Source organism: Heptranchias perlo, chromosome 39, assembly GCF_035084215.1.
Source record: "Heptranchias perlo isolate sHepPer1 chromosome 39, sHepPer1.hap1, whole genome shotgun sequence".
Taxonomy (NCBI): Eukaryota; Metazoa; Chordata; class Chondrichthyes; order Hexanchiformes; family Hexanchidae; genus Heptranchias; species Heptranchias perlo.
In genome coordinates, this window is record NC_090363.1 from 6,312,104 (window position 1) to 6,327,455 (window position 15,352).

The 15,352-nt window shown below is 46.2% G+C and overlaps 1 protein-coding gene across 1 annotated transcript in view; it reads left to right on the forward strand.

The window, feature by feature from the left end:
• LOC137304984 (large proline-rich protein bag6-like) overlaps window positions 1–15,352 on the forward strand; it is an 89,617-nt gene that overhangs the window by 7,890 nt on the left and 66,375 nt on the right. The window contains exons 2-5 of the mRNA XM_067973758.1: window positions 3,807–3,895; window positions 4,417–4,534; window positions 8,324–8,535; window positions 11,241–11,312. Of these exons, the coding sequence (XP_067829859.1) occupies window positions 3,827–3,895; window positions 4,417–4,534; window positions 8,324–8,535; window positions 11,241–11,312 (471 nt within the window). The 5' untranslated portion in view covers window positions 3,807–3,826. The remainder of the gene's footprint in view (window positions 1–3,806; window positions 3,896–4,416; window positions 4,535–8,323; window positions 8,536–11,240; window positions 11,313–15,352) is intronic.

Consider the following 15,352-nt stretch of genomic DNA (forward strand, 5'->3'; position numbering starts at 1 on the left):
CTGAGAAACACCGGGTTAGTGTACAGGCGTATATCACTTTGTAATGTGTAAGATCTTGGATAATTCAGCCAACTATACTTTTCATTGGGGAATGCTAATTAAGTCCAAGTGCGTTCTACTGGATGTAGGAAAAGTTAACCTTTGTGCAGGGCTTGAACTGGGCAGTGGAATCCTGGGAATACATACAGAATTCTGTACAGAGAACAATATCAGGGCACCTAACAGTCAGGAATCAGAAGTATTTAATTTGAAGTGTTAAAACGGGTAGAAATGTAAGGCACCTGTACGTGCAGTCAGGCAGTTGTGCAGGTATAATTCCTACATTACAACAGTGACTACACTTCAAAAGTACTTCATTGGCGTAAAGGTTGTGAAAGGTGCTATATAAATGCAAGTCTTTCTTTTAATGGGTAGATACTCAAGGTCAGCTTCTTGTATTAACGAGTAATTCTCAAGGAAGTTTTGCTAATTTTTTGAGTGCCTCAATCCCAACCGCTCTCTTGTTTGAGGGCTACTCTCAGGAATACTGCAGTAATGAGGTGGTCTGCGCCCATCGTTCCCAATGAGCTGATTTGCTCCCCACAGGATTAGAAAGAAAAATGGTCACCAATGATTCTATTTTAACAGAGGTCTCGAATTTCCAGTATAGAAACTTGCATTCTTCTCGTTTCTGGTGCAAAAAAAAAAGGCAGAGGGAATAGAGAGCTTAGCGAGCCAGCATTCACAAAAATTGACCGTTTTAAAGTCAGTAAAAAGCCACCTGGTTCACTAATGTCTCTCAGGGAAGGGAACCTGGCGCCCAATCCAGTTTGGTTTATGTGTGACTCTTGGTGTATGATTCTAAATGCCCTCTGACGTGGCCTGGTAAACGAGGATGAGCAATAAATGGTGCCCTGTCGGTGTTTTCCACTTCCTGAACACGAGCACAACAGATTCCTACCGGGCACAAGAGACCCCGCTGCATCCAAGCAAATTGCATTGATTGAGTGTCCAACTTACTGTAAGCAATGGAGGGAGGGAGAGGGTTCAGTTTAACAAAAACAGGTTCATTGCAGTGGGACTGCTCATTTATTTTGATCCCTTTTTTTTTGCTCTTGGCCACTGCTATTCGGGCTGTACGTTTTTTTAATCAGCTCAGTATCAAGTAACTTCTGTTGGTGCTGAGCGCTGTGTCACAATATGCAGCTCTCCAGTGAGTGCAGCCATAAATTATTGGAGTGCATTGGCCGTGCCTTGTTGGGAGAGGGACAAAATAAGAGGGACTCGGTTACGATGTTTGGTGGCAGTTAGCCAGGAAGGTTTGGGGGGACGGCCTGTTGGTGGAAGAACTTAGAAACCTCGGTCAAGAACAAGGGCCCATAGTGCAGGACACCACCAAGGTTGAAAAGAGAGAAGTTGAGGAGTATCAAATAGTGGTTAGGTGACAATGAGCTTGATTTTAAAAGTAGGAAAAAATTGAGTCTTAAGAAGGTAAGGAATTCCATAGCTGAGCTCCTGGAGAAGAATGAGTTCAAGTCGGAGTCTCAAGTCATGATTTCGACCTACTAAGGATAGGCGTAGGAGGAATTATGGGATATTTGCAGCTCGAGAGGAAAGCTCAGAGGAAGAATGATCAAAGTAGAACAGGTGACCCAGGAGCCTGCAAGTCCCGATGATCTGACTCATGAAGCCCAGACAGTTTAGTTCAATTTTGCATTTGTAATTCTTATTCATTGGCTTGTACTGTTTACATTTCTGGGCCTGGAGGTTTGGAACTCTTCGTGCTGTTGCCTCATTGATGATTAAACCAGAGCACTAAGATCTGTTGGTCTCTGTAGTTTGAATGGGAGCATTGATTTAAACTTGATATTGTGGTCCGCAAGTCCCGACAGTATGTACCTAAGTGGGCCTCACAAAAAGTTGCTGCTGTAAAGGGATCTTCCTGCATAAGTGAATTACGCTGTATTGAAATATAGAGAGCAGTGAAAGAGATTGGAGAACAGAACACTGCTTCACTGGCAACCCGACTGGTGGAATTTAATTGTTTCTCGGGTCATAACCTTAAAATTAGAGCTAGGCCACTCAAGTGGTGATGTCAGGAAGCACTTCTTCAGAAAAAGGTTAGTGGGAATCTGGAACACTTTTTCCCCCAAAAAGTTGTCGGGGCAGGCGGTGGGGGGGGGTCAATTGAAAATTTCAAAACGGATTTCGATAGGTTTTTGTTAGGCAAGGATATTAAGGGTTACGGAACCACGGCAGGTAGATGGAGATATGTTACTGATCAGCCCTGATCTAATTGAATGGCGGAACAGGCTCGAGGGGCTGAAAGGCATACTCCTGTTCCTACATCCTGCAAAACCTTGTGTACTTCCAAATTATTTCTACACCTGGAGTATCCATGGTATGGTTTTTTTTTAAAAGCCAATATGATAAAGATTTTTAAGTGTCCAATTTGGCGACTGCATTACTTACTACAAAAAATGAGGCACGTGTACTAAATCTTGATGAAAACATCCATATATATTTCATCCATCCAGTCAGTTGTCCCACATTTGTTTTTGACGCTGCTTCTTTTGTGAAGTGCAGTTTTAATATCTTTCTGTACCTGTTCTCTCCTCGCCAATTCATTCAAATGAAAATGTTATTGTCTGCTGCATTTGTTCTCCAATAATCCTGTTGCTAGGGGCTGGTGGATTTTGCATCCTGTGTGTTTATGTGCCTGTGGTTATATAAGTAATGGGAATCCTGCCATGTACTTGAGTATTGGTGGTGGGATCAATTTTAGGTGATGCATTAAGGGCGCTAAACAAGATGTATGTGGCGGAAGTACAGATTTTGCTATAACATTGTGCTAAATAAGTCCAGTGACAATACGTGTTTCCTTTTCAAATATAATTTTATGCTCATTTAGGTGAGCGATGGAAGTGGTGCAGAATGGAACACATTGGAACACTCCCAACTTTTCCATTTCCCACACAGGCATTCCTGTAGCGCCTCGAATGAGACTGCCATTCGGTTTTGCACTTTGGCCCACGCCAACTAGGAACATGACTGAGACTGTTCAAACTCATTTTGCACAAAACAAAAAGAAAGACTTGCATTTCTACCACACCGTTCACGATCTCAGGCGCTTTACAACCAATGAAGTACTTTACGAAGTGTAGTTACTGTTGTAATGTAGGAAACGTGGCAGCCAATTTGCACACAGCAAGGTCCCACAAACAGCAATGAGGTAATGACAAGATAATCTTGTTTTTAAGTGATGTTGGTTGAGGGATATGTTGGCCCAGGACACCAGGGAGCACACCCCTGCTCTTCTTCAAAATAGTGCCGTGGGTTCTTTTACGTCCAACTGAGAGGGCAGACGGGGCTTCGGTTTAATGTCACATCAGAAAGACGGCACCTCCGACAGTGCAGCACTCCCTCGGTACTGCTGCACTCGACAGTGCAGCACTCCCTCGGTACTGCTGCACTCGACAGTGCAGCACTCCCTCGGTACTGCTGCACTCGACAGTGCAGCACTCCCTCGGTACTGCACTGGAGTGTCATCCTAGATTTTGTGCTCAAGTCTCTGGAGTGGGACTTGAACCCACAACCTTCTGACTGAGGAAAGAGCGCTACCCACTGCTGACCCCTAACAGGATGCTGGCAGCCAACAGATGCTCATCCCATCAGTCTGGGCTGGATTTGAACGCAGAGTCCAGAGGTGGAAGGACTGTGTCTTAACTCATTGATTTCTAGCTACTGTGATCAATTTTATTTAATTAAACAGTCGTTGTATACAGGGATAATGTCAATTAGGAATCTTCTGTTCTGTTCTGTTGCAGAGAAGAAGTAAAAGCCAGGCATGGCCATGATAGAAGTTACAGTGAAGACCCTGGACTCCCAGAGCAGAACCTACGCTGTTGAAGAAGAGGTATGTACTGGCAGGGTGACTGCTCTCCTTTGTTAGCTCCTTTCTCAATCTCACCATGGTGGGGGGGGCCCAACTATTGCAAAGAACTGACTCACATATCCAATTGCTCATCATTTATTCATTTGCTCATCAAGGTGAAGGATGTTAGTGCTGGAGAATAGAAGACTTTCCACTTCAGGCTCAAGTCCCACACTCGAGACGTCTGCTGGCGTTGCTCTGTGGTTTATCCTAAGCGATGAAGATCCGGGAATACACTTCCTCTGTTCTTCCTGTAGGAAGCATAGGCATGATGGGCTGAATGGCCTCCTCATTCTAAGCACCTGGCCTTTGCTCAGAAGATCCTCGTTGCAACACTGGTGTGGTCCGGTACCCCTCTGAAATCTCGGCTGTGAACCCACTTATCACTGCTGCATTGCACGTGTTATTTTATGTCTTGGACTGGGCAGAACTTGAGGGCGATTTGCAAATTTGTCATTTGTTTGCAGCCCATTTTGGCTGAGCTGATGTTTGTTTCCTTTCAGTTTACAGTCAAAGAATTCAAAGAACACATCTCCAGCTCCGTGAACATCCCAGCTGACAAACAGAGGCTCATTTACCAGGGTCGGGTCCTGCAAGATGACAAGAAGCTCAAAGATTATGGCAAGTGATAGTCCTAGTATTCTTTTTCCTCCTGGGCTCCAATATTTGCCTCCATCTCTTTTCTTCCTTCCCCTCCCCTCCCCCCAATCGCTCTCCCTCCTTCCGCTCCCCTCCCCCATCGCTCTCCCTCCTTCCGCTCCCCTCTCCCCATCGCTCTCCCTCCTTCCCCTCCATCAACCCTCTCCTCCCATCGCTCTCCCTCCTTCCCCTCCATCAACCCTCTCCCCATCGCTCTCCCCCCTTCCCCTCCATCAACCCTCTTCCCCCCCATCGCTCTCCCTCCTTCCCCTCCATCAACCCTCTCCTCCCATCGCTCTCCCTCCTTCCCCTCCATCAACCCTCTCCCCCCATCGCTCTCCCTCCTTCCCCTCCATCAACCCTCTCCCCCCATCGCTCTCCCTCCTTCCCCTCCATCAACCCTCTCCCCCCATCACTCTCCCTCCTTCCCCTCCATCAACCCTCTCCCCCCATCGCTCTCCCTCCTTCCCCCCCCATTGCTCTCCCCCCATCGCTCTCCCTCCTTCCCCTCCATCAACCCTCTCCTCCCATCGCTCTCCCTCCTTCCCCTCCATCAACCCTCTCCTCCCATCGCTCTCCCTCCTTCCCCTCCATCAACCCTCTCCTCCCATCGCTCTCCCTCCTTCCCCTCCATCAACCCTCTCCTCCCATCGCTCTCCCTCCTTCCCCTCCATCAACCCTCTCCTCCCATCGCTCTCCCTCCTTCCCCTCCATCAACCCTCTCCTCCCATCGCTCTCCCTCCTTCCCCTCCATCAACCCTCTCCTCCCATCGCTCTCCCTCCTTCCCCTCCATCAACCCTCTCCTCCCATCGCTCTCCCTCCTTCCCCTCCATCAACCCTCTCCTCCCATCGCTCTCCCTCCTTCCCCTCCATCAACCCTCTCCTCCCATCGCTCTCCCTCCTTCCCCTCCATCAACCCTCTCCTCCCATCGCTCTCCCTCCTTCCCCTCCATCAACCCTCTCCTCCCATCGCTCTCCCTCCTTCCCCTCCATCAACCCTCTCCTCCCATCGCTCTCCCTCCTTCCCCTCCATCAACCCTCTCCTCCCATCGCTCTCCCTCCTTCCCCTCCATCAACCCTCTCCTCCCATCGCTCTCCCTCCTTCCCCTCCATCAACCCTCTCCTCCCATCGCTCTCCCTCCTTCCCCTCCATCAACCCTCTCCTCCCATCGCTCTCCCTCCTTCCCCTCCATCAACCCTCTCCTCCCATCGCTCTCCCTCCTTCCCCTCCATCAACCCTCTCCTCCCATCGCTCTCCCTCCTTCCCCTCCATCAACCCTCTCCTCCCATCGCTCTCCCTCCTTCCCCTCCATCAACCCTCTCCTCCCATCGCTCTCCCTCCTTCCCCTCCATCAACCCTCTCCTCCCATCGCTCCTCCTCCTTCCCCTCCATCAACCCTCTCCTCCCATCGCTCTCCCTCCTTCCCCTCCATCAACCCTCTCCTCCCATCGCTCTCCCTCCTTCCCCTCCATCAACCCTCTCCTCCCATCGCTCTCCCTCCTTCCCCTCCATCAACCCTCTCCTCCCATCGCTCTCCCTCCTTCCCCTCCATCAACCCTCTCCTCCCATCGCTCTCCCAAGTGAAGCCTGGCTGATCATGGTACAGATGTTCTGTTTTGGGGCTGGGTGGGATGCAAAAAGGAGGCAAGCAATTCTGGAATTCTGACAAAGCCGGATTCATTGATGGGAAATCCACAGGCTGGCAACACCCAGAGAGTCCCCTTCTTGCTTACTGAAATGAAGGTTTGCAAGCCAGATCTGTAAATGATTTTTGTTTTTCAAATGAAGACTGTTTTTGAACAATAGATGAGCCCTGTAGGTATGTACCCGCCTGAAGGTTTACCTTCGCCTTAAATTTACTTAGAATAAATAAGTAGAAACTGTTTCCAGTGGCAGAAGAGTCGGTAACCAGAGGGCACAGATTTAAGGTAATTGGCAAAAGAACCAGAGGTGACGTGAGGAAACATTTTTACGCAGCGAGTTGTTACGACCTGGAATGCGCTGCCTGAAAGGGCGGTGGAAGCAGATTCAAAAGGGAATTGGATAAATACTTGAAGGGGAAAAATTTACAAGGCTATGAGGAAAGAGCAGGGGAGTGGGACTAATGGGATAGCACTTTCAAAGGGCCGGCATGATGGGCTGAATGGCCTCTTCCTCTACTGTATCGTTCTATGATTTTATGAACGGAAAAGCGGTTTGCCTGGGGGGTGGATGGGAAGAAGTAGTGATTAGAATGGAATCACTCTGCCCCATGGACAGAGAGTACATGCTTATCAGCAAGCTGCTACTGACCTTTCCGGATTCTGCTGCCTACTGATCAAGCAGGATTAGAGAGGATGCTAGTTTGTACTGAGGCACTCACTGAGGTAGCTACCAGCTGGCTGTCTTTGTACAATATTAATTACGTAGTATTTACAGCGCATTCAGCCCAACTGGATTATGCAGGTATTTATGCTCCACACGCGCCTCCTCCCACCTTACTTCATCTCACCGTATCAAGATTAAGACTGAAATGGTGGAGGTTTTTGTGAAACTGCGACAATATCATCACATCCAATAAGCTAGATTTGATTTTTTTTTTTTCCCTTACTGCTAGACTAGGTATTGTGAAGCCTACCTTTCTGTTGAAAATGACCTTTCTCTGCTTCTCCGTTGACAACTGGCTCAGTTTTACATTGGGGAAATGCATTCAGCTCAGGAAAGGTCCTGGGTCCCGTTGTCTGTGCTGAGTTAGCTGATCATGGGGTAGTCGCAACGTGTATCAGACTGTGGGAAACCTGCAACCCGCTTGTTGGCACCACAGTACAATTTTTGTAAGTCAACCTGGTTGTCGGACACCTTCATTGCCCTTGCCTTTGAGTGCACCCAGTTACATCCTGTAATACCTTCTTTTTAAAAAAAAAAGTTACTCTGATGGCATTGTCAGTAAATGCATTGGCTCAATGGATCCAAATGTGGTCCCTTGCACATCCCCGATTTTCATCGCTCCAGCATTGGCAGCCGTGACTTCAACTGCCTAGACCCTAAGTTCTGGAATTCCCTCCCTAAGCCTCTCCTCCTTTAAGACGCTCCTTAAAACCTACCTCTTTGACCAAGCCGTTGGTCACCTGTCCTAATATCTCCTTATGTGGCTCGGTGTCAAATTTTGTTTGATGACGCACCTGTGAAGCGCCTTTACTATGTTAAATGTGCTCTATAAATGCAAGTTGTTGTGGATGTGGTGCTAAGCCAAACAGTCCAGAGGGTTCCAGGTTTGATCCCTGGTCTGTGTTAGCTCATTTACATTGAGGAGGCAGCAGGGGTACGAGAATTCACTTCAACGTCCCAGGTTAGGGAAGGAGCAGAACATTTTAGTCCAGGTGTCCATCCCTAATAGCTGCCCAGTGATGTCTGCTGGAAAAGGTATCTATGTAAACATTGGATAAGGACAGATTTGGGGTCCTGGGGTTGAACAAAGCAGCCAACACTCTATCTTGAATCGCACTTGAATAAAGGCCATTTGGTTGAGGTACCCTTAGGACCGTAGCCCCACCACCAGTTTCAGAGGAGATATTTATTTGGGAGGTGGGAAGCACTCCGAACTGCGCAGAGGCACCAATATTAGAAAGGGGCAAGTTGTTTTTAATGGAAGGACGTTGTATCCTATTTCTTCGGAATATTATCTTCTAGTGCTGTTGAAATAAGCGGCTAGATGTTAACTGATGTAAAGCAGACTCTGTGTGTAGCTCGCTGCAGAGAGTTTAACTTTCTGTTCACGTCTTCTTCACAGATGTCCACCACAAAGTCATCCATTTGGTCGAGCGCGCTCCGCCGCAGGCACAGCCAGCCACAGGAGGACCTTCCGCAGCGGGCGCTTCCATGCCGCACGCCGGAGGCGCGCGAGGGACTCCGACCGGACCCCATGACCGGAATGCCAACAGTTATGTGATGGTGGGCACCTTCAATTTGCCAGTCAACCTTCTAGACCCTCAGCAGATACAGGTCAGTGGTGGAGAACCGAGAGTGAGGGGCAGCGTGTGGAGCCACATGGTTGGATGCAGAGTGAAATCCCCCCCCCCCCCCCATCCCCCCTCCCCCAACCCCGCCATACGCTGCCCCCCCACCCCCCAAAAAAAAACTGTACTTTAACATTAGGTGGCATGTCAGGCTTTCTGCTTCCTAACTGTTGCAAGCTGTTGCATGCTTTCTTACCTCCAACATGATACAGAAAGCCTCCATGACACCCAACATGGCCTGTGAGTATTCGTGACCCATCTCTCCACCTATGACCCTTAGCAGCAACAAATACTTGCACTTAATATAGCGCCTTTAATGTAAAGAAATGTCCCACGGCACTTTGCCAATAAGCGTAGCAAAAATGGATGCCCAGCCAGGAAGAGAGAGATTAGATGGGGCGACCAAAAACTTGGTCAGAGATGGGTTTTGACACAGGTTTTTTTTTTGAAAGGAGAGGGAAGCAGGGCGTTATGGAGATAGTTTCAGAAAGTAGGACCAAGGTGGCTGGGTGGTTGTCGGATCAATGGTTGCGTGAAGGTGCCTGGGGAGGGGCGTCCAGTTGCTTTCAGTTGTGGGGTTTGGGGAGCAGTTTGCTTGGGATGTAGCGTGGGGATATGAGTAGAGTGTGTCAACAATAACAGGTCCACTCTTTCTGGTGTTTGCCAGGCTCCATCTTCCAGCGTTTCCACCAAAGAGAATCTTTTCCCCCATATTGTGCACTGTTATGATTGTGGCCACTGTCCCTCATACAGTAATTGCAGTGAGTGCCAACTTGTTTTGTTTATTGCCATTTTTCATTTTAGTTATTATAACTTATTTACTGTCAACAACAGAACTTCCTGTTTAAATACAATTCCCAGGGTTAAGACTCCTTTATCAATGTACTAAGTTTGTTAAGCGTGTTAATGGCAGTATATGAGCCAATCAGCTTTAACATGCTTTAAGATACACTTTTTGTGTGATAATTTATTCCACCCCTGTGATAGACCTATAACTAGCAGTACTACATCCTAGTAAAGTCCCTCATAAGAGACTGTTAGCTAAAGTTGAAGCTCATGGAATTGAGGGCAAATTATTGACCTGGTTAGGAAATTGGCTGAGCGGCAAGAGACAGGGAGTAGGGATAATGGGCAGGTACTCAAATAGGCAGGATGTGACTAGTGGTGTCCCACAGGGATCTGTGTTGGGGCCTCAACTATTCACTATTTATTAACGACCTAGATGACGGGATAGAGAGCCACATATCCAAGTTTGCCAATGACACAAAGATAGGCAGCATTGTAAGCAGTGTAGATGGAAGCATAAAATTACAGAGAGATATTAATAGATTAATGAATGGGCAAAACTGTTGCAAATGGATTTCAGTGTAGACAAGTGTGAGGTCGTCCACTTCGGACTTAAAAAGGTTAGATCAGAGTACTTTCTAAATGGTGAAAAGCTCGAAACACTGGAGGTCCATGTACGTAGATCATTAAAATGTCATTGACAGGTACAGAAAATAATCAAAAAGGCTAATGGAATGCTGGCCTTTATATCTAGAGGACTAGAATACTAGGGACTAGAAGTTATGCTACAGCTATACAAAGCCCTGGTTAGACCACACCTGGAGTACTGTGTTCAGTTCTGGGCACTGCACCTTAGAAAGGATATATTGGCCTTGGAGAGAGTGCAGTGTAGATTTACTAGAATGACACCTGGACTCCAAGGGTTAAATTACGAGGAGCAATTACACAAAGTAGGGTTGAATACCCTGGAATTTAGAAGATTAATGGGTGATTTGATCAAAGTGTTCAAGATATTAAGGAGAACTGGTAGGGTAGATAGAGAGAAACTATTTCCGCTGGTTGGGGAGTCTAGGACTGGGGGACATAGCCTAAAAATTAGAGCCAGGTCTTTCAAGGAGTGAAGTTAGGAAACGCTTCTCCACGTAAAGGGTGGTAGAAGTTTGGAACGCTCTTCGGCAAATGGCAGTTGATGCTAGCTCAATTGTTAGTTTTAAATCTGAGATTGATAGATTTTTGTTAACCAAAGGTATTAAGGGATATGGGGCTAAGGCGGGTAAATGGAGTTAGGTCACAGATCAGCCATGATCTCATTGAATGGCAGAACAGGCTCGAGGGGCTGAATGGCCTCCTCCTGTTCCTATGTTCCTAGTATTGTTTCTCTCATGTACAAGCCAAGTTTGAAAGGACAGAGTCTATAGTTATAGAGTGAACATCTATTAAGATACAATAAGCCTTGAGTATAACATGCATTTCCTGTAAGTGCCACATGTTCCCGATCACACTTTAATAACGCCCCTATTATTATAAAGCAGTGAGCAACACCACAGGAGATCCACCGGTAGTACGAAACCATAACATGCCCACCGTTGCACTGTACTGAAATCCTAATGACAATACTGTATATTGCACGGCCAGATAGCGAAGTCTGCGTATTAAGTCTGTTACCTTCTTATGCAAACCAATATCATGTGCTGTGTAATCAGATATCCGGCGCACAGCTTGCTGCTGCGCTTGCTCTTAGGACTAACGTAAGGATCCCAGGTAACCGCAAATACATGCACGTCACAGAAGGGCGTGTCTTTTTTGTGTGTGTTGCCGATAACATGACAGCGATATAGTGTGGGGTATATCCACACGGATGCTGCAGTGCCGTCCCAGTGATGTTTCCTTTCCCCATTGTTACAGCAATCAGTACAGCAGGTGATGGCAGGTTTGGGTGAGGCTGGTCGAAATGCACGAGTCACAACTTCCACCGGGGTAAGTGAAAGTGTGTGTCTTTGTGTGACTGTACTTATTCGGGGGAAGGGTTGTTAGGCGTACGGGCTGAATGGCGCAGTCACAACATTTTAATTTTTCCTTTCCGTGTCAAACCAGGCCTCCTACTCCTTTTAAAACCTTACATTTTATGACCAAATATAATTGCCTGTTCAGTTCCAACATTCTTGGCCTTTGCTGGTGTGCATACACCCAGAGCCTGTTTTATTAGCTATATGGTCTAGGCTGAATATTTTGCCACGTGTACATGTATGAGTACTGCACCTGTTGTCACACCCGGAAAGCTGCACTCTGCATACAATTTAAGCTCGGGGTTGTTGCAACCATTCGCTTGTTTAGGTGGAATGTTAGAATTACTGGCTGTAGCAGACCAGTGTTTGGTAAGGACCCACGTAAGAGACTCATGACGAGGGTAATAAATGGCACATGGAGTAAAGTGGAATATGGCCATTTGGATGGAGAGATGGCTGGAGGGCAGAAAGGATAGGGGTAAAAGAAAGTTTCTCAGAATGGTGAGGTATGGTGAATGGTGTCCATGTTGGTACCACTCATGTAATTTACTATATATCTCAAAGATCAGGGCGTAGGAATTAAGAGAGCAATATTGAAATTTGTTTGACACTAAATTGGCAGGGATTATGATAAATTGTGAGGAAGATTGTGAAAGACTGCAGGAGGACATAGATAGGCTAGCAGGATTGACAGACGCAGTTAAGTGTAAAAGTGTGAAGCATTACAGTTTGGAAGTAATATATTTTAAATGGAGCAGAGGAAGCTCAGTTGACAGATATACAGGTTATTAAAGACGGCAGTGCAAGTAGAGATGTATCTAAAAGCATAGAATACAAAAGCAAAGGGGATAATGCTGATCTTGTACAAGACTGTTGACCTCAGTTGGAGTGTTGCCTACAGCTTTGGGCAACCCATTAGAAAAACAATGGATAAGGTGCAGCATAGGTTGTTGCCATAGATGAGGGGTTGTGAAACTTGACAAGTTGGGACATTTTCACGAGAGCTGAGAAGGCGAAGGGGTGGCCTGATGGAGATTTGCAAAATTATAAAGGGAATTATTGATTGCTTTCACTCGTTGACGAGATAGAAACAAGAGGGCACAAATTAAGATAATTGCAAAAAACTATTTGAGGTTAGAGAAATCAAAAATTCCTTTATCCGGAGAGTAGTTAAAATGTGGAAGTCTCTGCCACAAACCATTGTTGAAACACCTTTTAAAAGAGAATTCGATTGTTGTTTGGAAAAGAGGAATATTAAAGAATATTGGAAGTCAGCAAGAAAATGGGATTAGGTTAGAAGACGCATGGGGAGAAAAACATCAGCGCAGAATTGATTGGATGAATGCCTGTATCTGTTCTGAAACATTTTGTAATATTCAACTGAAGGAATAATGAGAGTTTTAACCAGGATCGATATTTTTTTTTCCTGCAACTGTACCGACTCTTTATAATGTGCAGTTCATTAAATAATCTGCTTAACAACATTTTTCATGTATTGAACGAGTGATCATTTAGGTAACTGCAAACTAGATGGTGCGGCTGAGATAAAGCAGTTCTCTCTCTGTTGTGCTGCTGATCCAGTTGGATATTGGGGAAACCCACAGCTTGATGTAGAACTAAGCCAGACAGACCTGGAAGATCCCAAAAAACTATTTGAGGTTAGAGAAATCAAAAATTCCTTCATCCGGTTCCAAATCCTGCTGGTGTACTGAGCTGATCTCAGCCAGTGGGGCACTATATTTGGGCTAGGTGCCGAGACTACAGAGGGGAAAAAATCAGCAAGATTACTATGCAGTGATCCCTGCTGGAAAGTGTGGTATATTGATGTTAGCTGAGGGCTCAGCAGTTATACCCCCATGGTCGAATACCTGTTGACGCACATGAGTGAAGAATGGCAACATGGACAAGTTATTGGAGAGCTGCCAGTGCCTGTGGATCCACACGCCATTGTGAATCAGGGCCTTCAGGAGAGAAATTGAGTGAAGGAAAAAGAAACAGATTAAATTGTGCCCCCCGTGGATGAAATTTTACCATTGGGTGGCTCTCTGGATAGTCTACCTGTCATCTTACAGTTGAAGGCCAGATCCAACCCGGCGAGGTCCCATCTGACACCTGTGGCAATCAAATCTATCAGGAAACTTTGAAGATGCACTTTTGTAGTAAGCACGTGTGTGTTGCACTTTTAGATTGTAGGAATCTTTCGAAGATGTGACTCGCATTCCAGTGAATAAGAACTAGGAGCAGAAATAGGCCATACGGCCCCTCAACCCTGCTTCGCCATTCAATCAGATCATGGCTGATCTTCGACCTCTTCTCCAGTTTCCTGCCCGATCCCCATATCCCTTGATTCCCTTAGTGTCCAAAAATCTAACGATCTCAATCTTGAATATACTCGACAACTGAGTATTCACAGCCCTCGGGTAGAGAATTCCAAAGATTCACATCCCTCCTGAGTGAATGTTGTGCAGTATAACGGATGTCATGTTGGTTTCCTGTGCAACTGCGTGTTGATGAAACCTGCATCTCAACTAATGAGAGTGGTTAAAATCAAAACGATCACTGTAATGCTCTGCTATGCCCTGAGCAATGGAACCTGTCCCTAATTACTGTTTAATGAAGCATCTGACATAACGACAGAGAAAGGTTGCAATTTAATGACATGATGGGGTGCAGCCTGGAGAACATGTGCTGGAACAAGCCCTAGTGTACTAAAGCTTGCAAGACCACATGCAAACATACAATCATGGAATCATACAGCACAGAAGAAGGCTATTCGGCCCATCCTGCCTGTGCCAGCTCTTTGAAAGAGCTATCCATTTAGTTTCACTCACCTCTTTCCCCACAGCCCTGCAAATTTTTCCCCTTCAAGTATCAACCCAATTCCCTTTTGAAAGTTACGATCGAATCTGCTTCCACCACCCTTTCAGCCAATGAATTCCAGATCCTAACAACTCGCTGCGTAAAACAATTTCACCTCATCTCCTCCGCTGTTCTTTTGCTAACTATCTTAAATCTGTGTCCTCTGGTTACTGATCCTCCTGCTAGTGGAAACAGTTTCTCTTTATTTACTCTCTCAAAACCCCACATAATTTTGGACACCTCTATTAAATCTCCTCTTAACCTTCTCTGGTGCTGAGAGGATGTTACCCCTCATGGGGGAATCTAAAACTAGGGGGCATAGTCTCAGAATAAGGGGTCGCCCGTTTAAGATGGAAATGAGGAGGAATTTCTTCTCCCAGAGGGTCGTGAATCTTTGGAATTCTTTACCCCAAAAAGCTGTGGAGGCTGAGTCATTGAATACATTCAAGGCTGAGTTAGACAAATTTTTGATCAGCAAGGGAGTCAAAGGATATGTGGTAAGGGCGGTAAAGTGGAGTTGAGGTAAAAATCAGATCAGCCATGATCTCATTAAATGGCGGAGCAGGCTCGAGGGGCCGAATGGCCCACTCCTGCTCCTATCTCTTATGGTCACTGCTCTAAGGAGAACAAACCTAGCTTCTCTAATCTCTCCACATAACTGAAGTTCCTCATTCCCTCAAACCTTTCAGACTTTGTTCTGAAAGTTAAACTCCGTGTATAGTTTGCAATTTTATCTCCAAATTTTCACATTTGAGGGCAGCCCTCCATTCCCACAACCAAGTGACTACTCTTCACGTACGAGCGTAGAGGGTGAGTGCAGTCGGCCTATTCAGTTATAAAGGCTGATGCAGCCAAGCCTGATTCTACACTCACCCGACATGTGCACAGCTGCAATTTCCAGCAGGGGTCACTAGAAAGACACCAGAGTAGGAATATTTTAAAAATAATTTCTTGTTTCTAATTCTGTCTTTCAAACTTCCCCCCCCCCCAAATGGACATCATTGTTGAGAGCAGTTTTTCTTTAGTGTTGTACTGTTGCCTAACTGAATTGCCTGAATTTGCCTGTGTTGCTGACTCTCCGATGTTGAGCTTTTTTGTGGCCCTTGTTAGCCAGTCAGTTGCAGCACTGAATTTTCTGCCTCTAGATGATGC